The sequence below is a fragment of the Panthera uncia genome, chromosome D2 (genome assembly GCF_023721935.1).
Source record: "Panthera uncia isolate 11264 chromosome D2, Puncia_PCG_1.0, whole genome shotgun sequence".
Lineage (NCBI taxonomy): Eukaryota > Metazoa > Chordata > Mammalia > Carnivora > Felidae > Panthera > Panthera uncia.
In genome coordinates this window covers 32,835,256-32,862,789 of record NC_064818.1, presented here as the reverse complement: position 1 = coordinate 32,862,789, position 27,534 = coordinate 32,835,256, and the positions used below count along the sequence as shown (strand labels likewise).

General features: G+C 37.9%; 1 protein-coding gene across 1 annotated transcript in view; it reads left to right on the top strand.

Annotated features, from left to right (window-relative positions):
* The window catches only part of USP54 (ubiquitin specific peptidase 54), a 132,134-nt gene that overhangs the window by 76,934 nt on the left and 27,666 nt on the right, over positions 1–27,534 (top strand). Inside the window, 10 exon segments of the mRNA XM_049645225.1 lie at positions 14,862–14,996; positions 16,592–16,705; positions 16,841–16,923; positions 17,365–17,470; positions 17,582–17,728; positions 19,052–19,201; positions 21,017–21,185; positions 26,302–26,433; positions 26,606–26,986; positions 27,214–27,445. Coding sequence (XP_049501182.1) covers positions 14,862–14,996; positions 16,592–16,705; positions 16,841–16,923; positions 17,365–17,470; positions 17,582–17,728; positions 19,052–19,201; positions 21,017–21,185; positions 26,302–26,433; positions 26,606–26,986; positions 27,214–27,445 — 1,649 coding nt within the window.

The window sequence follows — 27,534 nt, the reverse complement described above, 5'->3', positions numbered from 1 at the left end:
AGTTGGCCATACGTTTGTGGGTCTAGTTCTGGGGTTTCTATTCTATTCCATTGGTCTATGTGTCTGTTTTTGTGCCAGAGGGCTTTATTTTCCAAGAGAAGAGAAGGGATGCTGAGTGGAAGAGTAAATCTGGGATGGATCATCAGCACCTGGAATGTCTCTTTTTTGTTCGCTACTTTAAAAATATTTGTATAGAATATGAAATAATTTGATTCATCATTGAACTAGTTCTAGTCAGCATAATAAGACAAAAGGAAAGATAAAGATTAGGAAGGAAGAAACAAAGTTATCATTATTTGCAGATGATATGATTGGCTGTTAAAAAAAATCCCAAAGCATCTACTGAGATATCAATAGAACCAATAAGAATTTAGCAGGTTGTTGCCTGTAAGATCAAGGTGTGACCTTCAATTGCATTTTAATATACGAGCAACTAATAGAAAATGCAATTTAAAAGAAACTTTTAAATAGTAATACAGTATATAAAGTGATATGAATAAATCTAACAAAAAATATATGACATTTATATAAAATCCTCACAAAGACCCAGTATAATGAATAATCACAAAGTGAACATCCTTTAACAACTCTTTAGGTGAAAATAGAATACTGCCTGTACTATAGACATTTGAATCCTCCCTTCTTTCTCAATCACGTCTCCTCCTTTCTCCCAGGGGTAGCCAGTTTTCTAATGTTTGTGATAATCACTTTCTTGTTTTACCTGATAGTTTACTGCCTATGTATCTATTCTTAAACAATTGAATTTAAAAATTACCTGTTTTTGAAATTTATTGTAATTGGAATCATTCTAAATGAATCTGTGTGGGTGTGGGTGTGTGTGCGTGTATGTCTTCTTTAGTGCAGCAGTATGTTAATAAGATCATCATATTGTTATGTGCAGGTTGACTTTGTTCATCTTCATTATCATATGGTATTTCATTGTGTAAATAAGCCAGTTTGTTTATCTATTCTATAGCTGGTAGTCATTTGGATTATTTACAGTTTTTAATTTTTAATGAACAATATTGCCAAGAACATTCTTATTTATATTTACATATGCATACATATTTCTCTTGCATATTTGCCCAGGAATGAAATTACTAGAATCATAGGATATGTATATCTTCAATTTTTTTTTAATTTTATAATACCAACTGTTTTCCAGTATTTCCGTATGTTTTCCAATGTGGTGATACTAATGTATATTCTGACCAGCAAGTTTGTCCTGGAAGTTGAGAAAATTTGATTCTGAAATTCTTATGACAAACAGGGAAGAATAGATATGACATTCTGTTTTTAATTTGAGAGACAGAGAGAGAGAGAGAGAGAGAGAGAGAGAGAATCTTAAGCAGTCTCCATGCTCAGTGCAGAGCCCCACATGGGGCTTGATCTCACGATCCTGAGATCATGACCTGAGCTGAAACCGAGTCGGATACTGAACCAGGTGAGCCATCCAGGTGCCCCCAAGACAGAACATTCTTGAAGGATAATAACAAAATGAATGACTTGCCTTGTGTATCAGAGTAGACTAAGTTATGTTTTGGTAGCAAACTAAAATCTCAGTGATAAATATACAAAAGATTTATTTTCCATTCCCATTACTTGTCCACTGCAGTTTAGTAGGAAACCCTACTGATTATAGTCACTCAGGAATGCAGGTGCCAAGTTGACTATTGGCCAAGGCAGAGGGAAAAAGAGCTCTGGAGGTTTTTGCACAGGCAGTTGAATGTTCAGCAGATCTCTTCTGCTCAGAGATCACAGACTCGAACTAATCATATGGCTCCAGTGAATCCTAAAAGGGCCAGGAAGTGTGATCCTATCAGAATCCTGGGGAGAGGGAAGAACCAGAAATATTTGGCAAAAGTACTAATGACTACCCTACTTTATCAGATATCAAGGCTTATAAAACTATATTAATTAAGACAATGTGCTGTCAACACAGTATCACTAATAAATCAGTGGAACAAAATCAAAAGTTCAGAAATACATATTTGGAAACTAGCTACTTGCCCTGTGAATCAAAGGAGAAAGTGGACTTTTCAACAAATGATGATTAGGTAATTGGTTATCTGAATAGAAAAAAGAAAAGTAAATTAGATCCCTATGTCATATTATTACCAAAAGTATGAATTTCAACTGAGCTAAGAACTAAAATGTGAAGGAAAACTTTTTTAAAAGTTTATTTGTTTATTTTTAGAGAGAGAGAGAGAGATTGTGGGGGGGGGGTGCAGAGAGAGAGAGAGAGAGAGAGAGAGAGAGAGAGAGAAATCCCAAGCAGGCTCCATACTGTCAGCACAGAGCCCAATGAGGGGCTTGAACTCACTAACCGTTATCATGACCTGAGCCAAAATCAAGAGTTGGACACTTAACCAATTAAGCCACCTAGGCACCTGGAAGGAAAACTTTAAGTTTTAGAAGAAAATATGAAAGAATAGCATGGCCTCAGGGATAGACAGGATTTATTAAATAAGACATAAAAAATACTAAAAAGAATTGATAACATTTTACTACAGAAAATTCAAGAACTTCTGTTCATCAGAAGACTCTAGTAGAGGGTAAGACCCAAGGCTACACGCCAGGAGGAAATATCGGCAATAAATTATATATCCCACAAAGGATTGGTATGCAGCATAGAACTCCCCAGAGAACTCCTATAAAGAATAAGTAAAAGATAATGGAGTCAGTGGGAAAATGGGAAAAACACATAAACAGGCATTTCTCAGTACAAGAAACCCAAAAGATCTTTAAGAATATGCAAGATTCTTATCCTCCCAAGTAATCTAAGAAATGTCAACCAGGGATGCCTGGTGGCTCAGTCGGTTAAGCATCTGTCTCTTGATTTTCGGCTCAGGCCATGGTCTCACGGCTTGTGGGTTCAAGCCCCTTGTTGGGCTCAGTGCTGACAGTGTGAGCCTGTTTGAGATTCTCTCTCTCTCTCTCTCTCTCTCTCTCTCTCTCTTTGTGCTCCTCCCCCACTTGTGTGCACACGTGTGCATGCGTTTTCTCTCTCTCTCTCTCTCTCTCTTTCTCTCAGAATAAATAGATGACTTTTTAAAAAAAGAGAAAAAAAGGAATTAAAGTAAATCAATACCCTTTAGATTAATAGAAAATTTAAAATTGGATAAAATTGTTACCCGAAAGGTGGAATAATAACTTATATACACTTGCTGGTTGGAATATAAATTGATACCACTACTTAGGGAAATATTTTGTCATTACATTTTTCAGGTAAAATTGAAGTAGCATATACCCTACCATTCAGTAATTCTACTCCTAGATACATATTGTAGAAAACTTCCTTGTATATACATATCAGAAGATATATTTGAGAATGTCCAAAGTAGTATTTTTGTGATTATAGAAAAATGGAAACAACCCATTCCAACTATAATAGAATATAATAGAATAGGTTTAAAAATTATGGTTTACTCCTAAAGTAAAACACTGTAGTAGTGAACATGAATAACCTGTAGCTACATATATCAGCTTGGATTAATCACAAAAACAGTACAGTGAAGCAAGTCACAGAAGATTATATAAACTATGATTCCATTTATATACAAAGTAAAAATGGGCAGCACTAAACAACATGTTGTTCAGGGATACATATATGTGAGAAAGAGGGAATGATTTTCATAAAATTCAGGACAGTGGTTATCCCTGGAGGGAAGGAGATTATAATCAACTGGGGAGTTTCGCACTCATTAAGTTTTTCATTTCTTAAATTGGTTGTTGGACACATGGGCATTTCTTTTTATTCTTTGGCTAAATATATACATCATGCTTGTTTTTTATTAAAAAAAATTTTTTTTTACATTTATTTATTTTTGAGAGACAGAGAGAGAACACAAGTGGAGGAGGGGTGGAGAGAGAATGAGACACAGAATCTGAAACAGGCTCCAGGCTCTGAGCTCTCAGCACAGACCTGACGTGGGGCTTGAACCCACAAATCATGAGATCATGACCTGAGCCGAAGTCAATGCTGAACCGATTGAGCCACCCAGACATCCCGACTTGTTTTTTATTTAAAGATGATTTTTTTTTTTTTAATGTGTATTTAGTTTTGAGACAGAGAGACACACACAGAGCATGAGCGGGGGAGGGGCAGAGAGAGGGAGACACAGAATTGGAAGCAGGCTCCAGGTTCTGAGCTGTCGTCAGCCCAGAGCCCACCGTGGGGCTCCAACCCACGAACTGTGAGATCATGACCTGAGTGAAGTTGGCACTCAACCGACTGAGCCACCCAGGTGCCCCTAAAGGAGGATTTTTATTATAAGTATAGGAAAGTACTATAGTCATTTTAGAAAAGCACATTGAATTGTAAAGAGAAAAATTGGAAATTGCATCACAGAGGTTGTCATTTCTCTTTATGCCTCCTCTTTGGTCAATGATATTTCTAGTAATAAGTCTTTCTGTTCACATATAGTAAAAAGAATATTTTTTTTCCAGACCCCTAAGTTGCCTCTCTATCTCTAGTATCATCCTATTTCATTTGTTTTAACCTAAGAATGTGCTGGAGTGCTATCTTGAAGTTACTCCTTTCTTATAACCTTGAAGTGGCTCCCAATTATTTCTTAAATCACTTAAAAATGTATGCTTATAGGCATTTAAAAAACTAGTTTCATACTTTTTTTCCCCTTCCTTTCCTTCCTGAGGCACTCTCCATTTCAGCTATGACAGCAGATGGTGTACTTCCTATGACTACATTGCAGATGTTATTCACTTTGCCTGGATCCCTTAGCACCCAAAACAATAACATAACAATAAACAAAACAACACATCCCTTTAAAATAAAACCACATCTAGTCCTTTCAGAATTCCATTTCAGAAACATATCTTCTTAATGAAGTTTTAAAAATGTTACCTCTATCTAGAACCATGATTGTTTTACTTAACAGTATTTAGCATGGCTGAATGAGTTTTTGGAAAGGTGGCTCAGCTTTTCTTCCCCGTTGGTATTCCTTATAGTGCTTGCACCATAATATAAATACGTAACTTTTCTGGGTTCATATATTCTTTTAGTAGTCCTTGGATTTTAGTTATAGAGTTTTGTGTACTTGCCTTTTTCTTCACTTTTTTCTTTTTGTCTTTTGTGCTCTCACTCTTGTTCTACTTGAGATTTTCATCATGACTTTTGGGTTTACACTTTTTTTAGTAGGTCTACTTAATATAGGCTGCTTTATGTCAAATTTAGTTAAGGAAGGGTGAGGTGTATGTGTGTGGTGGGGGTCGGGAGGAGTTGATGATGGGAAGATCTGCTGAAGAGTCAAAGCCTGGAGTTCTGTCAAGCAGAGCAGTTATCTGGTATCCTACAATTAAGTTACATGTTAACTTTGTGGTGTCCCAGCGTGGGTGTAATTCAGTATATTTAAATCCCATTTTTTCTCTGCCTCCTGTTTAAAAATTAGATGAATGTTTGGTGAAGCAAGTAAGAATTCCTTTTTGCTGGTACTTGGTGACCTGTTTGCATTCTTTAATGCTAAGTTTCAAATGTAAAATTCTTATTTCATAGATATTTTTCAAAACACAAAACTCCAAAATTCCTGCATTTGAGGTACTCTATCAGCACTTGCTCATTCTATAAAGTCAGAATTCTTTTATGTTGGAACATAATTGTTTAGCTCTAGAACTCAATGTTAAGAACAAAAAAGAGACACACACATGTTCCTAGATGAATCAAAAGCTAGCCAACTTTCCCTTAATCTAATGTTTTGGATGAAGGATTTGCCCTTCCAAGTCTGGCTGGAAGATGTGTATCCCTGTTTTTTTTTTCTCCACTTTTTACTTTACCTTGCACCAATCTTTAAAATGCTTTTACTGTTGGTCTTATGTGAACACCTTTTGTTTAATGTTTTTACTTTCTCTTCTGCTCTCTGAATGTTTGTCAATGTTCTTGTGCCTTGTGACCTTCACCAGGTACCATAGTGTATGTTGTATCTAGAGCTTATAATTGCTTTTTGGAGGTTTATACGTAATATTTAGGATAATCCATTTGGTCCTGTAAAAATATATTGGGTTATTTTTCTGCATTACTTGATACTAGGTTCCTAACCTAATTTCAGCCTCAAAATTTTGCATGCAAATTATTAATGATCGCTTTCATTAAAAATAATTTGTCAGTGTGTCTTTCTTCTTATTTTGAGCCACAATGCGTTTCAACTCTGACTTAACAAAAAGATTTGTGGGCTAATTACTCTGTCCCTTCTGAATCTCCAAATTTATTCCCATCTAGTGTTACTAAAAGGTATTTCCTGACCTGAACTGTTGTCATGCCTATAGCCCAGAACTCTTATTTATTATTCATATTGAATCTGCCCTTGTGTCCCCAGCCCCCAGGGTATGACTTTGGTGTTGGCTTATTTATTTATCTCTGTCCAGGGAAGGAAATCCGTCCTCTGTACTTAGTATGCCACAATGATTTTGTTCTCCTTCCAGGGATTGTACTAGAGGCTTTGCAGTGTGCCAAGATGTAGGACAGAGTGTTTTTTGTTATAGGCAAAGAAGAATGCTTCATTGATTGATTAAATTCAACAAATCTCCTCAATTAGTGATTTTTCTTTTAAGAATGTTAGTACAAGGCATCAAAGCCAGAGAATGGTGGTGATGGTGAGGGGTAGGTGAGGAGGAAATAGGTTTTTGTGTATAAGGTGTCCTGTAATGTAAGTTTGTATCTGTACAGCAGTAAGACTGTTCAAAAGGGGCAGGAAAGTCTGTGTTCTGCTGATAGCCCATCAGTTAATTGGAGGGAAATTTGAGAGTTCAGAGAATAAATACCTCAATATATTTTGTGTGTACCATGTAGCTGTTCCTCTACTGGAAAGCATAAGCACAGGGAGTAAAGTGGTATAAGAAATTACTCATTGTGCATTATCAGTCCAGTCCTTTTTTTGGTAGATTATTGGAACAGAAGGTTCTTCATTGTCCTGTGGTCATGGCCAATATCAGAGAAGAGTAAATCCATTATGTTGGACTATTTAAACCAGAAAATTAGATTTCTAATAGGTTATCTGGAGATTTTAGCTAGTAATCAACAGACCTCTCATGAGGAAGGTATATCCCTGTCTAATGCAAATATCATTTACTTGAGTTGAACTTCTTTGTTTTGCTTATCTCTGGGGTATGAGTATATTTGTGTGGTCTTTTGGTTAATCTTTCTTAGTCTTAAAGGCCTATTAGTTTGTACCTAAATATTCTCAACTAATTTAACCATTGATATAACTTGGAAAGTATAAAGTTGAGTCTTTCATCCTTTTTAAAATTTGGAGTTTAGAATTTTACATGATATTCAAATAGAGGGTTATGACTGCAAGGAAAAACATAGTAGATCATCATGATTCTTTCCTTTCCAGAATTTATGGCAGAGCCTGAAACTTATACAATCTCAAAATCTTTGTGCATGTCCAGAAGGGTCCCCCTTTTCATTTCCCCTGTGGGGTAAGTGGTTATGGTATTGATTGTCAAAATTTGATTTAAATACTGTTGGTAATCTCTAAGGTCCTGCATTTTTGATCTTGACAAAAATTAGCAAATTGACTATTATATTTTGTAAAATTTCAACATTAGTTTATGATTTCCTACTAAAAGCAATACCATCCTCTGGTGAATTTGGCCTGTCTCTGCTCTTTGGCTCTCTGTCTAGTGTCTTGAAGTCTTGGTGTTTCTTTCTGTGTCTGTCTTTGTGTGTATGTGGGTGTGTCTCTTTTGCAGAGGTAGCACAAATGAGTGTGATAGGTAGTTTATGATCATCTTTAACTTCACCACTGCAAGTCCAAAGTATTGGGTTATGAATTGAGTATAAAAAAATCCAAAACTCATGGGGAGATATGGTATCGACAATTGGATTTACTTAAAGGGACTGATACAGGATATGCAGATAATTTTATAATCCGGAAATCCAGAAGGTAGGTATTTTTAGACATAAGGTTAAAGAATCCCAAGGGAGAAACTAGCCAGCTGTTCTCTGTCTTCCCCAATGTTGGAGCAAGAATTTCTATTAAACTGACTGGATATTTGATGATATTAAGGAATTATTATTACCTTTTTTTAGTGTGGTAATTATAGTATGATTAAATTTTAAACAAAGATTTCTTATGTTTTAGAGGCATATCCAAAATATTTATAGATGAATAATGTCTAGTATATGATTGAGAATGATCTGGGAATGGGATGAGTGGGTGGGTTGTATATATGAAATGAGATTGGCCACAGTTGTTAAAGATAGATAATAGGTACATAGGAGTTGGTTGTGCTATTTTGTCTACCCTTGTATGTTTGAGATTTTCTGCAATAAAACATTAAAAATCCAATGTTACTGGTTTGGATGCCAAAATGGTAAACATTTACATGTTTTTTTCCCCTCTTGAAAGAGAATGTTTGAGATTCTTTTGAACGCATAAAACTAGTGAAAATTCTCTTTTCTAGTAGTACTCAAGGAGTAGTACCTCCTTTATCTTTTTTCCAGAGGGTTGTTTTTACAAACAGGCTTGATTGGTCACGTTGAGGCTTACAATTTATTTAAGTCTATGATTTCTAGGAGGTGTGGAGAAAAGGAGTGATTATGAGAGCCAAAATGATAAGAGGTTTGGAAAGCCCGGGTCAAGAAGAGAAACCCTAAGAACTGAGTTAGTAGCAGTGCATAAAATGTATTGTGTCTTTGCAGAAGTTATTGTTGGACACCCTCCAGGAATGAGTTGGACTGCTAACTTTCCAAAGACCTAGGGCCCAGAACGCATCACATTTAGCTGTAGCCCTTCTTCTTGACTCCCATCTTCTCTACTCATGACTTTTTTTAGAAGGCTAAGGCTAGGCTAAGAAATCCTGAGAGAGAAATAAACAGCTGTTCCTGCCTAAAGACAAAAGTCTGTGTTTTAGGGGGGAAAAAAACTGAAGCAACAGCTGCATTTGTAGATGCCAAAGCACAAAGAGTTTCTGTCTCTATGGCACTTTTATCTTATTTACATGGTTTTTACTAGTCCAGATAATTATGAGCTCCTGTGGGTAGAATTGTTTGCTACATGATCCAAGAGAAATGGGTGGGGAAGCACCTGCTTTTAGTCATTAAAGTCTTGTTGTTTTTGCACTGCATCCAAAAAAATAGTTAACAGACAAAAAGTAATTTGCCTTTTCCTGAGAATGAAAAGGAAGACCTCTTTGGTTTCACTTTGTGAAGAAGAGCAGAGAGAAACGTCAAAGGTGGGTTTTCTCTGTTAATTGAAATGAAACCATCAGGACCCCATAGGGAAAAATGATTCCTGGGTTTTGGTTCTTCCTGCCCTTTCTCACTCCCTGCCGCAGAACTCAGCAATTGGAAGAATGCCAGTTTTTGTTCCTTATTGGTCCTACCACCTGTTCTTACTTCTGAACTAAATGTTCTTGGCTTTCTTTGGTGTGAACAGGATCTCCCTCTGGGAAAGGTGGCAGGAGGGTGAAAAAGGGAGCAGGAGGAGGCCCGTTCCAGCCCTGTGCTCATGTGAGAGGGACACACAGGGGTTAGTGTGCTGCCCTAACAGAGGGGCTTTGTACTACAGCTTCTTCCAGAGCTACAGCTCCACAGATGCATGCTGGGAATGCTCAGGCTGCTTTATTCCTGATACACTTGCTTTTTCCTAACAATAGCAGAGCAAGACTGATAACAATAATTACAATAAAATAAAGAAGATGCAGGCATTCTGAGTACATTCAGATACTCAGTGTGTATGGAGAAAGTTGCCTGTAATTAAGAGATGAGAAAAGAATATAGTTTGGAGATGTTGATGCCACTGAACACAAGAGTCAGATCTGTTGTTGCATATCGAGTGTGGATATAAGCAGAGCTCTGACTATGTCTTTTCCTTTCTGTGTTGAAACCCTTCTTATCTAATCATGGGAAATCTGCCTCTCTTGAGTAAGAGCAACAGAAGGAGAAGTGGTTTGTCTTTCTTACCCAGATTTCAGAGACTAGGGAGGTCGTTCAAGGTAGATGGCATTTCTGACGCACGGTCAGTAGCAGACAGGCTCCTTAGTAACCTAAAATATAATAATAATGATAATGATGTTGATGATAATGATAATGATGATGACAGCTAATACTTAGATAAGCACTTATATAGCCAGGCATTAGTCTAAGATATAGATAGACAGGTAGATAGAGAAAAAGATAATTTATTTAATCTGTAAATAACCCTAGGAGATAACTACTATTACTGATCGTTATTTATTTATTTATTTATTATTTAAAATGTTCAAATTCTATTTATTTTGAGAGAGAGATAGCGTGAGCAGGGAAGGGGGTAGAGAGAGAGGAAGAGAGAGAGAGAATTCCAAGCAGGCTCTGCACTGTCAGTGCACAGCCTGACACATGACTGGAACTAATGAAACCATGATCATGACCTGAGCCAAAAACAAGAGTCAGACGCTTAACCAACTGAGCCACCCAGGCACCCCCACCCACTAATCCTCTTTTAAAATTTTGTTTTGTTTTGTTTGTTTATTCTTTGAGAGAGAGAGAGAGAGAGAACGAGCACAAGCAGAGGAGGGCAGAGAGAGGGTGATACAGAATCTTAAGTAGGCTCCAGGCTCTGAGCTGTCACACAGAGCCCGACACGGGGCTCAAACTCACGAACCGCGAGATCATGACCTAAGCCAAAGTAGGATGGTTAACCGAGCCACCCAGGCAACCCCACTCAGTAATCCTCTTTTAGAGGTACCTGGGTGGCTCAGTCAGTTAAGTGTCCAGCTCTTGATCTTGGCTTAGGTCATGATCTCATGGTTCATGGGATTGAGCCTCACATATGGCTCTGCACTGACAGCGTGGAGCCTGCTTGGGATTCTCTCTCTCCCTCTCTCTTTGCCCCTCCCACTCTCACTCTCTATCTGTCAAAATAAATTGAAAGAAAGAAAGAAAGAAAGAAAAGAAAGAAAGAAACTGGGGGTGCCTGGCTAGCTGTCAGTAGAGTATGTGACTCTTGATCTATGGGTCATGAGTTTGAGCCCCATGTTAGGCATAGAGATTACTTAAAAATAAAATCTTTAAAAAAAAAAAAAAAAGGAAACTGAAGACTAGGGAAGTTAAGTAACTTTTCTAAGGTCATAGAAATGGTAAATTTTGGACTGGGGTTTGGGATCCAGATAGTTTGGTTCCGTAGTCCATGCTCTTAATTATTACTCTATGCCATCTCTCAGTGGAGCCCTGTCCTTTCTCAAGCAGGGTCATCTGAACCACAGAACACAGTAAGTGCCTTGAGTGACTGTTCTTTTAATTCTCTCTGGATGATAACATAACAACTGTTATACATAGGAGAGAAGTTAGTTCATTAATAATTGTTGATGCCTTAGAGTATTAGGGCTTAATTCTTGAGGGAACTCAGTTGAGAAAGACTAAAGGGGCTGTAGTTTGCAAATATCACATTTGTACAGAACTATCCTGGAAGTCATTTCCCACTGGTTTGTTTTGGAAGCAGTTTTGGACTCTGGACAAAGGACCAAACCTCATCCATCTCTTGCTCTAGAGATAGAGCCTTTGTCAGCACTAATATCTTAGTAATATCTTAGTATTAACAATTGAGAAGAGCAGCAGGTTGGGATATGATAGTGGCCACTGCTTCTTTTCCTACCTTTTCCTTTGTTTCTCTCTTCCTCTGTTTCAAAATCACTTGGTATAGATATATCAGTTGTCCTCTGAGAATGTTTAACTGTGGACCTAGACCTTTCCTTTTGGTGTAGTTTAATGGTCACTAATAGACATTCTTCTATTTCTAGTAACAAATTATGGAAGGTCCTGTCTTGCCTTTACTTGATTTTAAAATAGATTTGTGAAAAATGTCTAGGTTAATCCAAAGTAATTTGAAGCAATTATAATAGATTTTCCCCCAGCTCCTAGCTTATTAAATAATACTAAATATGTATTACTAATACTGTCATCTCCACATCATATGGAATCATTTGTAGGGAAATAATAGCAGGTTACGTAGCAAATTGTTCTTGAGCTGCTGTTGGGATAGATGCTCAATGTGTAAGAGGAGGAACAATGCTAGTAAGAAAGTAGAATGAGGAGGGGCACCTGGATGGCTCAGTCGGTTGAACATTCGACTTTGGCTCATGTCATGATCTTGTGGTTTTGTGAGTTCTAGCCCTGCATTGGGTCCTGTGCTGACAGCTTGGAGCCTGAAGCCTGCTTCAGATTCTGTGTCTCCCTCTCTCTCTGCCCCTCCCCTGTTCAGGCTCTGTCTCTCTCCCTCTCTCAAAAATAAATAAACATTAAAAATAAAAAAAAAGAGTAGAATGAGGGAAAAACAGTTCCAACTTTTACTTAGCAGAATGAAGTTCAATCCCATTTTGTTTTAACCAGTTATATTACCTTAGGAAAATTATGTTTCCTTAGGAAATTTTTTCAACTTTTCTAGGTGGTTCTTTATCTGCTTTAAAAAAGAGGGGACTTGATAATATTTTTCCTTAGTAAGATCTACCCATATTACATCATTCATTCATCCATTCATCCATCCATTCAAAACTAGTTATTGGTTGCCCTCTATATGCCAGTACCCTTCTAAGGTGTTGAGAGTGAGTAGTAGAGTAGAGAATTAAAGGGCAAAACTTTTTTGTACTCAGACTTAGAGAGTGTAGTCAGACAATAAATAAGTAAAATACGTGGTGTTATAGATGATAATAAGTGCTACAGAGAAAAATAAAACAGGTAAGGGTAGGAGGTTTGGGGAAGTGGGGGTGGAGCTTGCAATTTTAAAAACAGTGATCAGGAAATACTATATTGAGAGGGTAATTGAATAAAAATTTGGAGAGAGTTAATGACTGAGCTGCTGATAGTTCAAGTAAGATGAGGAACAAGATTTGACCATTCTAAATTGGTGGGGCCTCCTATTCTTAGATCACATAGGTAGGTTTATAAAATGGTCTCATTTCTGGTCTCATTAGTAAGTCTGAAAAATAACCATGGCTTTTTTTTTTTTTTTATGAAGAAATTACTGGTAAGAATTTCAAGTGAGTGACATTCTTTGGTATGTTGATATGTAACTCACCATTGAATTTGTTGCTTATCTGGGTGGTTTAGTGAGGATCTGGGCCATGTGATGTCAAAGGAGCATATTCTAATTTATGTTGGGAAGGTCCAATACCACTTGAGAAGTACTCATCAAACCAGGTGCCACTTGTTGCCACTCTGTGTTTCTATTCTCTGAACATCACATTCATCATTGGTTCAGATCAGGTAAAGATGCTGAAGATGGGTAATTTGATCACATTAAAATTTAAAAACTGCTCCACATAAAAGACACTAGAAGACTGGGAAGAAGATATTTGCCACAAATCATATTTGCAAAAGACCCAGAAAAACTAGATGTAGTTTGAAAGACTAAAATTAACTAGTTCAACTGTATTTATTAATTGCTGACAAGGATAAGGGGAAATTTATTTGTATTCATCTGTTACTGGAAGTATAAGTTGACATAGCCTCTTTATAATAGCAAAAATTTGAGATTGCCAAAATTTCAATAAAGAAATGGATAAATATATGTTGTATAGACCTGGTAAAACACAATACAGCAGCAAAAAGGGATGAACCGCGCGTGTGTGTGTGTGTGTGTGTGTGTGTAAATTATGGATAGATTTCAAAAATAATGCTGAATTTAAAAAAGTAAGTCAGTGTGATACTTTGTATACAAACAAAAAATGCACATAAAAGTGCACTATGTATTATATAAGAATACGTACACACACACACACACACACATATATAGATACATACACACACATATAAACACACTTACACATATACTTACACATATGTATACAGAAGTATTAAAAACAGAAAATTGTGCAACAAACTCATGATAGTGAGTGGCTGGTAGAGAGTGGGTGGTCTTAAAAGGGACTTTATCTTTTTTTTTTTTTTTGAAAGAGAGAGAGCTTGGGGCGGGGGACACAAGTAAGGGAGGGGCAGAGAGAGAGAGAGAGAGAATCACAGGAGGGCAGAAGGAGAGAGAGAGAGAAAGAGAGATAGAAAGAGAGAAGCGGGGCTCACCCAAAGCAGGGCTCAAGCTTACCTGATGTGGGACTCAAACTCACGAATCGTGAGATCATGACCTGAGACTAAGTCAAATGCTTAACGACTGAGCCACCCAGGTGCCCAGGACATTAGCTTTATATGTAGATTGGGATTAAACATAATGGAATGTTTATTTCTGGATATTGGACAAGTAGATATTTGTTATATTATTCTTTGTACTTTCAGTAATTTTATTTTTTTATTTTTATTTGAGTAATTAAAATTTTTTTTTAATGTTTATTTTTGAGAGAGAGATAGAGTGCTAGCGGGGGAGGGGCAGAGACAGAGGAGAGGGAGACACAGAATCTGAAGCAAGCTCCAGGCTCTGAGCTGTCAGCACAGAACCCAATGTGAGGCTTGAACTCACAAATCATGAGATCATGACCTGAGCCAAAGTCGGATGATTAACCGACTGAGCCACCCAGGCACCCCTTGAGTGATTTTAAATTAAAAGAAGGGGCTAAGTTTAATAGGATGAGCCCCCAGAGAATAATTTACCAAACCATTTATATATAATTTGCCCTTATTTACTGTGAATCATCTACCTCTATCTGTGTCAGAGGAAATGAGGTACCCAATTACATTAACTCATGACAGTGGTCTATGGCAGATGGAAGAGCAAGGATCCTTACTAGCACAGATTATACCCTTTATTCTGACACTTGATTTTTTACTTTTTTAGTACTAGCTGCAAGCAGATCAACTCATGGAAAATACGTTTGGTTCCAATGTTATAAGCATGGAGATGCTAGCTTGACAGATTGGGATGTATAGAAGCTTAATAACATCATTGTGCTTTTTCCCTTGTCTAACCTCTTTCCTACAGGGAATCTTTAACCAGTTTCAGTGTAGTAGTGAAAAAGTGCTTCCATCTGACACTCTCCGCAGTGCTCTGGCAAAGACCTTCCAGGATGAACAGCGTTTCCAGCTGGGAATTATGGATGATGCTGCAGAGTGCTTTGTAAGTGTTGGCCTCTGGCCCTCTCTGATATGGGGTGAGACTGTTGATGGTCTCCATCAGGGACTAGATACTTTACTGTAGTATTTACTCTGTCCCTGGTCTCTCAATTAGAGCTAGGAATTTCCCTAGTTTCTCAAAGCTCTAGGGTGACTCTGCTAATACAGTAGGAATTGTAGAATAGGTTTATTCTTTCTCCTTTGGGCTTAACAGTAGTTTTGTGCTTGCCATGGCATAAAACATTGGTCTCACCTTCAAAGGAGACAGGACTCATTAAAATACAAATTGCTGTGTCACACTCCATTGAATTTCTGATTCAGTAGGTCTAGATTAGAGCCCAAGAATATCTAGCTCTAACAAGTTTCCAGGTGATGCTAATACAGATGCTGCTGGTCTGGAGACCATCACACTTTGTGAACTCCTACATTACTAAAGATAATTAAACAGAATAACTGAGTCCCTAGCACAGGCGTGATGTGCTATTTAGATAGCTAGATTGCTCGAAGTGACTTTTAGTAGAGGACTCTTCTGAACTCTGGGTTCTCTCAGTCAACCTTCAAAAGACTCTCTGTCTTTAGACTCTTTCTGCCTGTTGTTAAAAAAAGTTCGAGAGTGGTATATATTCTATTACAGGGCAAAATGTCACCAAAGTCAGAGGTACTCCTGACAAACTGGATTACTTATATATTGCTGGTGGAAATGTAAAATGATATAGCCACCCTGGAAAACAGTTTGGCAGTTTTTTAAAAAACTGTACTTGCAAATTATCATAAGTTTCAGTAGTTGTGTTCTTGGACATGTATCCCAGAGAAACTAAAACTTATGTTTATAAAAAACCTGTACATGAATGTTCATAGAATCTTTATTTATAATAGCCCCAAACTGGAAACAACCCAAATGTCTTTGATGGTAAATAGTGAAACAAGATTTGGTACTTCCATACCATGGAATACTATTCAGTAATAAAAAGGAATTACTGATTTACACATCAACTTCAATGGATCTAAAGGGAACTATGCTGAGAAAAAAAAACACAGTATCAAAAGGTTATAAACCATATGCTCCCATTTATATAACATTCTTAAAATAATAAAATTATAGAGATAGAAAAACAGATTAGTGGTTGCTAGGTGTTCGGGTTGGAATTGGGTGGAAAAGGCTATGAAGGAATAATATAAGGGAACCTTGTGATGGAACAATTTTCTTTCTTGATTGTGGTGGTTGTTATATGACTATACATCTGATAAAATTGCATAGAGTTACACACACAAATAAGTATATGTAAAACTGGTGAAATCTAAATAAACTCTGTAGACTGTGTTGATGTCCATTTCTTGGTTTAGAGAGTGTACTATAGTTATGCAAGATGTTACCATTGGAGGAAACTGGGTAAAGGGTACATGGACCTCTTATATAATTTTTTTGAAACTTCCTATGAATTTATAATTATTTCAAATTAAACAGTTTTTTTAAAAAAAAAATCAGAGGTATTCCTACCTTCCAAGAGGATTACTGTTTCTCTGAGTAAACTGCCTACCAATTTGTGCATTTTTCTATTAAATATCATTGATATGCTGCTTTTATTCTTTCCTTATTAGGAAAATCTCTTGATGAGAATTCACTTCCACATTGCTGATGAAACCAAAGAAGATATATGTACTGCCCAACACTGCATCTCCCACCAGAAATTTGCAATGACGTTGTTTGAACAGGTGAACATTATTTCTATCTTCATCACTTCTTTTCTTCTTCAAGAACACTGCATCCAGGGATGTGGGTTATCAGATGGGTCTCAAAACAATTAATGACTGTGGTTACTTGGTTTTGCTTTTTTACCCCGGTCCCAGTGTGTATGTACCAGCTGTGGTGCCACTTCTGATCCGCTGCCTTTCATCCAGATGGTACATTACATCTCCACCACTTCCCTTTGGTGAGTCTTAAAGGTTCTCTATTTGTACCCTTAGGTATTCCTTCAAGTGATAAGTTTCAACTGACAGCATCCAAATAGCTTATATCCTTATTGTTAAGATGGTGTTATATTGTAGGAACTCAGAACAATAATTTTAAAATAATTTTTGTTCTTCTTCCTTCCTTCCCAGTCCTCCCACCCCACCCCCCTTTCTTAGGTTCAGTTCTGGTCAGCAAGGTGGGAGGAGAAATGGGGATTCTATGAGCTTTGGATCTGGGGATGGGCAAAGGTGCTCATTGTGTTTGGGACACTGAGACTGGTCAGGACAAGGGGCTTTGGTATAGTGGGCAGAGGAAGAAAATCAAACATGTGAGTTAGGAGTTTGCATGAGTAATCTATTTGATTTAGTTATAACTCTGTGTAATTCCTACCATCATACCCTTCCATTCCCCCACCTTGAAGCAATCAGGCTATTTGTATGCTGGAAAGACGTGAAAAACCCTCACCAAGCATGTTTGGTGAGCTGCTGCAAAATGCCAGCACCATGGGGGATCTGCGGAACTGTCCGGTGAGTTAAGTCAGAGGTGGGGTTCAGAGTGGAGAGGGGAGCCCTCGGATTAGGGAACTGAGGCAGAGCCAGTGGGAAACATCTCAAACCAGCCTTATATATGTATTTCAGAGTAACTGTGGAGAAAGGATTCGGATTCGCCGTGTGTTGATGAATGCTCCACAGATTATTACAATTGGGCTGGTATGGGACTCGGACCACTCAGACTTGGCAGAGGATGTCATTCACAGCCTGGGTACCTGCCTGAAGCTGGGTGATGTGAGTATTAATTACCTTTATCTCTGACTTAGTTCTTGTGTCTTAGTATTGCTTAAGGGCAGTGAATACTTATATCCTAGTATAAGTGTGTACTTATAGGTGTAGGTGGTGTAGACTTTTTAGAAAAAATGGGATAAAATTGGTCTTGAAAGACAGGATGGACAGAGCTTAGCTACTGATAAAAATCAAGCAATTTATAGAGTTATTGTGTACTCTACTCATTGCTTGTGTATACAAAGTAGAGTTGGGAGGTGTAGTCTACCACAGGTGGTAATAAGGTCAAAGAAGTGAGCAGTCTTGACTAGAGCTGCTATGGGAGGTGAAGGGGTAAAAGTTGGTGACCTGAGTTTTAGAATACAAAATTCACAGTGAGGAACCAATGTCTGTTGCAAAGGTAATGGAGTAGCTTGGAAAAGAATTCAGTAGGTTAGCAGTTTTCTGTGCATCTATTCAAGAAAATAGGGAAAACGACTTCAGACCTGGGATCTTTTACCTTATCAGCTCCGCGCCCTAGTATAGGCAGGGTTTTCCTTCAGTTCAAGAGAAGAGCCAGAAACTCTGTGGTTTCCTTTCACTGGTTTCTTTCTCTTATAGTCCTGTGACTAAGGAGATTCCTTGTCATTCTTTAATATCACTAAGTTACAACTGAGAATGAATGCACTGTCTGGAATCTTATTTTAGGTCTCCTGCCCAAGGAATCTCTGACATGAGTAGGTTATACACAATTAAATCTCTTTTTTCTAAATTCCTGTAGTCTACATATTCTGTGCTGTTCTAGTTTTGTTTTATTTCTATGATGATTTTCTCATTCAAATAAGTTTCTCAAGGCAGCATTCTTTTCTTCAAAAATTTTTTGTATATCTGTCAGAACATACAGCAGTGAAATGCTGGTAATCAGCATGGTGGTATTGCTCTTCCTAAGGGACTCTTTACCCCTTAGTTAGGGTCTCAGCAGGAAATTTATATTTGTGGTGCCAGCTGGTAAGTAACTTTTGAAACGTCAGTGTTTGTTTTTGTTTTATTTTGTGTTTTTCTACTTCCTTGGATCCTCTTACAATAGGCACCAGCAATAAAATATTGTAAGTTATGAAGAAACATCACCACCTTACCGGTTTGCTGGCCACTATCCGTCTTGCTTTTCCCTACATTTTGTCTTTTTAGGTTCATTTCTGATGATTAATATGGACTAGGAAAAATCTTAGAATGAAGCATGGAGAAACAAGTCAGTACGTTAATAAGAAATGATGGAGTGTGCTAAGAGATTGATTGATGTGAGAGGGCTGAGTATTTGACTGTTTTTTTCATTCTCTTCTTTCCCCACAGCTGTTTTTCAGAGTGACGGATGATCGGGCCAAGCAGTCTGAACTGTACTTAGTAGGAATGATCTGTTACTATGGCAAACATTATTCTACATTCTTTTTCCAAACAAAGATCCGCAAATGGATGTATTTTGATGATGCTCATGTCAAGGAGGTAGGAATATTCAAGCCCTTCTTGAAGTGTTTGATAACAGCAACAAAAAACTAAGGATAATTACTTGTATTTGGTGTTTATTTTCATAATTTTGATGTCTGTTTACTTACCTATCTATTGAATTTATGAGAGTATCAGTCTTCTCCAGTAGATGACAAGTTCCTCAGAGATCGATATATTTCCTGTTATTTTCTCTGAATCCTCTCGCCATGCAGTCAGCACAGTTATGTTTATAGTTGACAGGTTTTTTTTTTTTTTTTTTTTTTGTATTAAGTGGTTGATTTGAGTGAGAACAGTTTAATGCTTCAAATTAGGTTAGAAGGTTAGCATGAACTTCAGAATTTCAAACTTTGAATTATCAATGGTAATACTGTGTCTTAGGTAATACCTTGTAATACTTTGTGTTAGGGCTGCTATAAATTGTTTTCTGATTGGTACTTACCTGAAGTACCTTATCATAGATTAACATGTTTTGGGGATCATGTAGAAAAAAATAGGGCTATGAGGATATTTAAAGCTGGAAACTTGGTACTATCTAAATCACAGAATCTGTGACTGAAGTCGTTAAAGGATCTGCATGAGTTAGGAAGCTTCTTGATAAAGGCTGGTGGCTAGGAGACTCCTAACTATAATTTACACCAATCTGTGGACCTTTAGCCCTGTCTTTCACAAATGGTAAACTCTGTCAAATTTCCTGATTCTCTATCTCTTTTTGCTGTTGTAATTTTGGCTGATTTATATGAATTCCTTGAGCTTTAGCCTTTTTATTTGAAAAATAATACATGCCTTATAAGAAATTAAATAAGATTTGTATATAAAATCATGTTTGTTGGGGTGCCTGGGTGGCTTGGTCAGTTAAGCATCCAACTCTTGATTTCGGCCTAGGTCATGATCTTATGGTTTGTGGGATCAAGATTCATGTCAGGCTCTGTGCTGAGCATGGAGTCTGCTTGGGATTCTCTTTCTCCTTCTCTCTCTGGCCCTCCCCCATTTGTGCTCTCTCTCTCCTAAAATAAATAAATAAACTTTTAAAAAAGCATATTTTTTTTTAGTTAAAATAATAACTAAGTTAAAAATTTAATGAACATCTATTATGAAATAAGCACTATGCTTATTTCAACTCTTCAGAGCACACCATCTCAGAATGTGACTGGTTCAAGTTTAAGAGAGGGTGAGTTTAGAGATTTGATTGGATTGTTGTTTCCATGGTCTTCTGTCACTCTTTTCCACTGCTTTGGCAGTGCTGAATCCAGTTCAAAGCTAAGACTGAGGTTCATCTGTCTATTCTAAGCAGTTTGACATTTATGTCTTGTCACGTGTGAACTCTGAAATGGAATGTCATTCATTCTAAAGCAGTCTGTGAGAGAGTTTCTGCCTGCTCTTTAGATTCATAAAAGTGATTTTAATATTTAGGAGAAAATTATATAATTTATAGAATTGTAAATTTGAAGCCAGGGCTTTAATATGTGAAAAGAAATTGGTCACCAAGGCAGCTGAAGTCCCCTCACATAGCATGTTCACCTTGGAGAACTTTTATTTATATTTCACAACTGAATTGTTGTTTCACAGGAATGAAAGTAATTTTATTCATCATTCCTATCTCTTGTAAGGTTTGATTGCTTTCTAAAAAGATTTAACAAAAACAGACTTAACAAAAAACTCATGAAATTTAGGTCTAAGGTCTCTTTTGTGGTCTCTACCCAATTCTTGTCTTTTTATTTCTTTTATTTTCTTTAGAAAAACAGAATAGGAAGATATGTTTTGAATTGTGGTTATGAAGTATAACTCATATTTTTCTGATTGTTTCTGGTTCAGATTGGGCCGAAATGGAAGGATGTGGTGACCAAATGCATCAAGGGGCATTATCAGCCTTTGCTACTGCTTTATGCAGACCCGCAGGGTACCCCAGTGTCTACTCAGGACCTGCCTCCCCAAGTTGAGTTCCAGTCATACAGCAAGACCTGCTACGATAGTGAAGATTCAGGTGAGCAGCCTAGCTCTTTACCTCTTCCTTCTCCCTTCCAATGTGATCATTGGACAGTTAGAACTCATACTTAATCATGAGCCTAGCACATAACTAGCTTATAGAAAGGGGATCCATTAGAGATAGAAAGAAGTGCCAACTCGTGCTGAAGCCCAAAGTGTGCCAGGCTTTGTTTCTTTCAGCCTTCAAGAATGTGTTGCCTAAGTCACCTGGCCCTGATTCAAAAGTGAGAAGGAAATTAGGTTGATTTAGACTGAAATAATAAGTTTGTGAGGGAAACTCAGTGTTTAACCTTCCAGTATTAGTAAAGATGACTGATTCTTACTAGCAACTTAACAGTGATTTCACTGAGTTGTGAAGACCAAGAAAAAATTATGAGTTACTACAAAGCTAATCATTTTATTTGGGATAAGAGATTTTTGTTTTAAGATGTCAAGTGTAGTAGCAGTATTCCTCAGCCTGTGAATCAGTTTGCTTCTAATTCAGTTGGTTGCAGCCTAAATTGTTCCCCTGTAGCAACAATTTGCAGCTTGATGGCTAAAGTCTCAGCCTAGCCCATAGAGGCTTATAATATATTAGAAATATAGCCCTAATGGTTTTGGCTTGATTTCTGAAAAGGAGAAAAAAGAAATATTCTTTTTGTCTTCTAGATCTAGGATTGTCCTTGAGTATAATTTTGAAAGAGAACACATTTGTCTTTGGAATTTTTCCCCTCCCTTTTGTACCTCCTTCCTGCTTGGTACCTGGTGTTCTTCCCAGCCTCGTACCCAACTCAGGCCTGCTCTACTTTTTCTCCCTTTAGTCAAACACCCATTTCCACTGTTGTGCTCATCTCAGTGAGTTGTTCAGAGGAAAGTAGTCTGATTGAACTCATTTACTCTAAAGTATAAGTAACAGCCACATAATTTCTCAGATATATTAAAATGTTTACAATATCAATTAAAATCAAAGTGACATTTCTGGCAGTATAGGAAAAAAATTACGGGATGGGGAACAACTAGTTATTGTCAGGTCGGCCTGGGACTCTCCATCTAAATAGATCTTACTTTTCACAACTTTTTCCTTTCTTCCACTTTTCCCATAGGTTTTCTAAAAGCCCCACAGTTTTTCACAGTGGCAGGCAAAGTGAGGGCTTCAGCAAGGTAGGGACAGGAGTGGGAGGAATTCTTTGTATGTCTGGGCAATATGGAAGTTGGGTGTTGGGAAGAATGGCTCTGGTATATCCTTCTCACCCTTCCTTCTAGGAAGTTCTTGCCTTATGGACCTTTGTTTCCATCCAGCTGTTTGCCTTCTCTCTGTCACTGTCCTTCTCTCTTTCCTTACTTTGGCATATGTGTCTCCTCCTTCCCTCAGGGAGGGAGCCCTCCATCTCAAGTGATACTCGAACAGATTCTTCAACGGAGAGCTATCCCTACAAACACTCCCACCATGAGTCTGTGGTCAGTCACTTCTCTTCTGAATCTCAGGGGACAGTCATCTATAATGTGGAGAATGATTCCACGTCTCAGAGCAGTCGGGACACAGGTAGGGAGTTTTACAGTGGACCCTGCTTGCCTGATTCAGTTCCTGCACAGAGATTCTCCCAAGAAAAAGAAACTGGGGCAAGTCAGAAACGTTTGTCATGCAAAGGGAGAACTTGGGTAATTGGGTGGGATGAAAAGAAGCAATACAACTCTGACCGAATGATGATGTGCCATTGCACATTTTCCTATCAACAGTAGCATATCAATAAGGATGATTGTAATGTGATTATTAATGTGATTGTTTATTCCAAAATCTGCCTTTTTTTTTTTCTTGCTGTATTCTTGATCCCTGTGCTTCTCATAGTGTCCCAATAAACCCTTATGGTTTTGCACCTCATCATGTTCTCATGCCAGGCTTTATCTTAAGTGAAGGGCTTTGAGAGCAGGGGCATATTTATGGGCATGGATGTGTGCTCATCACCTTGCTTCCTGAAGGGTAGAAAGGCCAAAGAAAGAAAGCTAGCTTGTTTGTTATTGTGAGTTCTATGTGGAGAGCATTCTTGAATTTTTCTGTTCTTCTATTGAAGAGTGTACCTGTTGTTGGTGGAAGAAATCAATACAGGGCATACAAAGAACAGTGAGTGAAGAAATCAATACAGGGCATACAAATTGATGAGATGAAAAATTTATCACCTAATACACAGAACAGTGCCCATACTCTAGAGACTTGGGAATTAGTGAGTTCATGGCTTCAGATTGGTGGTCCTTTTTAAGTTTTTATTTAAATTCCAGTTGTTAACATACGGTGTATTATTAGTTCCAGGTGTACAATATAGTGATTCAGCACTTGTTGTACAATACCTGGTGCCCATCACAAGTGCACTTCTTAATCCCCATTAACCTGTTTAACCATCCCTCCATCCACCTCCCCTCTGGTAACCATCAGTTTGTTCTCTATAGTTAAGAGTCTGTTTCATAGTTTGCCTCTCTCTTTCTCTCTTTTTTCCCTTTGTTCATTTGTTTTGTTTCTTAAATTCCACATATGAGTGAAATCATATGGTATTTGTCTTTCTCTGACTTATTTCTCTTAGTGTAATATTCTCTAACTCTATCCATGTCATTGCAAATGGCCAGATTTCAATTTTTTATGGCTTACTAATATTCCATTGTATATATATACTGTGTCTTCTTTATCCATTCATCAGCTGATGGACACTTGGGCCATTTCCATAATTTGGCTATTGTAGATAATGCTGCTATAAACAGCAGGAGTACATGTATCCCTTTGAATTAGTACTTTTGTATTCTTTGGGTAAATACCTTTTTTTTTTAAATAGAGAATTTTAAACATTTTCAAAAGTATCAGAATAGTATACTACCCTTCCATGGACTCATTGACTAGTATCAGTAATTATAACTCATGCTTGGAGTGCCTGGGTGGCTCAGTCGGTTGAGCATCTGACTCTTGATTTTGGCTCAGGTACGATCCCAGGGTTGTGGGATCAAGCCCCACATTGGACTCAGTGCTGAGTGTGGAGCCTGCTTAAGATTCTCTCCTTCTCTGCCCCTCTTCTCTGCTCACACACACTGTCTCTGTAAAATAAAATTAAAAAAAATTAAAAATTGTAACTCATGGCCACTCTAGTTTTGTCTGTATTTCTATCTACTCTCACTACTCCTGGATTATTTTGAAGAAAATTCCAGATATTATCACTTTTTCCATAAATATTTTAATGTGTCTAAATATTTAGTATATCTGAAACATGAGAAATCATTTTTAAACATATCAATATCACACTTAAAAAATATTAACAATAATTCCTAAAAACCACTGAGTGTTCAAATATCCAAATATAAATGTTGTTATTTTTTAATGGTTTGTGTGCTTAATTCAGGATCCAAGTGAGGTCTATGCAGTGAGATGAATTGATAAGTTTTTTATGTTTCTTTTTTTTATTTTTTTAATTAAAAAAAAATTTTTTTTAACGTTTATTTATTTTTGAGACAGAGAGAGACAGAGCATGAACGGGGGAGAGGCAGAGAGAGAGGGAGACACAGAATCGGAAGCAGGCTCCAGGCTCTGAGCCATCAGCCCAGAGCCCGACGCGGGGCTCGAACTCAGGGACCGCGAGATCGTGACGTGAGCTGAAGTCGGACGCTTAACCGACTGAGCCACCCAGGCACCCCTATGTTTCTTTTAAAGTATAGGTTTCTCCTCCATTTTTTCCTTGCAGTTTATTGTTGAACAGCTAGGTACTTTGTCCTATAGATTCCCCACGTTCTAAAATTTGCTGATTGTATTCCTATGTTAAACTTTAGCATGTTTCTCTGTTCTCTGTATTTCTTATAAATTGGCAGTTGGACCTAGAGCTTTGGTCAGACTCATGTTGGGTTTCTTTTGATGACTATTGTGTAGATGACTACTGCAAAGTATGATTTTTTTAAGACCATATTTCTGAAACTGTGAGTCAGGGAGAAGCCAAATAACGCGATAAACAAGGCATATTTTCCAGCAGAGTCAGGTTTATGTTAAAGGTTTGTGAATGGCTGGGGTAGGGGAGCATACTCTCATTGGTTTAACATTTGCAGATTTAGTTGCTCCAAGTGATTTTCTCCTTTCTTAAATCTTTTTTTTTTTTGGGGCCCAGAGGTAGCAAAGGATCAGATATAAAGCAATAAAAGATTACATTGGTGATTGATTGAAAAGAGATGGGCATGTCACTACAGTGCTGATACCTGAATATGTACAAGAATTTTCATATACTAATGTATGAAAACAGTTCATGGTTCATTTGAAAACCTAGAGGATTGTCTCTAAACCTGCCTTCCAATTTAATTCAATTGCTTAATTCACTTTTGGCTTCCAGCAGTTCAGGTGATTATATCCTTTAGAATCTGACCTTTGCTGTTATCAAATCAGACTCCTACATTTACATCCTATGGGCGTGAAGCAGGGCAAGTTATGTATTTTCTGGGCTTCCCAGAAATCAATACTGAGGAATTTTGAAGTGTAATATCTGGGTGAAGCCACGTTGGGTGAAGCCAAGTTTGGTAAAGCACTCATTGTGGATGGGAATGAGAATTATGCAGAGTTCAAATGTCCTAATTTTAAATGATTAACATTTAAGGAAGGTTTAGAACTGAGTGGGAGGTGGGGAGAGGGAGCCACCCACAATCAGACCTCTTGTGGGCAAAGGCTGGGGCAACTTGGATAATACTAGGTATAATAAAAATTAGGCTTTACTTGATGTGTTGCTAAATAAAAGGAAAGCTCTATCTTCTATTTATGAGAATGAAAACATATTGGTACATGACATTTTTATACAATCTTTAAAACTGTCACGTTTTGAAAATTAGCAAGTAATGTGTCCTTCTGGGTCACTGGGAGAGACTACGGGCAGGATCAAGACTGGTAATTGTTCAGGAGACATTATAAATTTGGAAGCTCCCATTAAATACTTGAGCTTCTCTGCATTTATCTATTGAGAGATTCCTGCTACACTTAAATCAGATAGCCTTAGCCCCTACAGCTTCTGATTCATGGGTATACCAAATTTATGGCACTGCTGTGAATCCCAAAGGGAAGCTAGGTTCTCAAGAGGATGGAGGTAAGTTTCAGATACCAGCTTACCCCCATTTCCTTGTTCTTTCAGGACACCTGACTGATAGTGAATGTAATCAGAAACTCACATCTAAGAAAGGGTCACTGATAGAACGCAAGAGGAACTCTGGCCGGGTTAGGAGGAAAGGCGATGAGCCACAGGCCTCAGGGTACCACAGTGAAGGCAAGCCGCTCTGCACTCTTTGTCTTTTTTCATTCACCCTGGCAGCCTTTGTCATAGTCCATACTGGCTTTTCTATTCTGCTCAAAGGGCTTTCCTTGCTTTTACACTTTGTGGTCTAGGTATCTGTGATCACTTTAAACATTTATATTTGTTTCATTCTTTGTGTTTTTAGGAGAAACACTGAAAGAGAAGCAGGCTCCTAGGAATGCCTCTAAACCATCTAGCAGCACCAATAGACTAAGGGATTTTAAAGAGACAGTCAGCAATATGATTCACAACAGACCATCACTAGCTTCTCAGACCAACCTAGGATCTCCCTGCGTGGGGAAGGGAGGAGACCAGACTGACAAAAAGCCTCCTAGAAATCTGCCTTTACATTCTCGTGACTGGGAAGTAGAGAGTACCAGCAGTGAGTCAAAATCCAGTTCTTCTAGCAAGTATCGTCCAACGTGGAGACCCAAACGGGAGTCTCTGAATATTGACAGTATCTTTAGTAAGGACAAAAGGAAGCACTGTGGCTATACCCAGCTTAGCCCCTTTTCTGAGGATTCAGGTGAGGAGATAGAGAAGAATTGGGCTTTTGAATAAAGTTGACTTATGTATTTAAAAAACCTGGATTTTCTGGTAGAGTCAGTAAGGTGCATTTTTATATGCTGATGTTGAGCCTTTTGGAGATAGGAGTTCAGTGAATGAGTAGCTGGAGGGAGGGTTGGTTATGTTTAATTTGAAGCAGATGCTAAATCTACCTCCTTTTCCATACTTGTCCTTTGATCGGGATAGCTAAAGAATTTATGCCAGATGAACTAAGCAAGCCACCTGCTTACGACATTAAAACTGGTGGACCAAGCCCCCAGTACAAGCCCTGGGGCCCAGCACGGCCAGGCTCTCACCTTTTAGAACAGCACCCTCGCCTAATACAGCGAATGGAATCTGGCTATGAGAGCAGTGAGAGGAACAGCAGCAGCCCCATCAGCCTGGATGCAGCCCTGCCTGAAAGCTCCAGTGTCTGCAGGTATTGTTTGGCCTTTGAATTGCCTCATTGTCCCTTGCAGCAATGTGAGTCACCAAGAGGCTTTTCAAGTCAGATAAATGGAGAAAAGG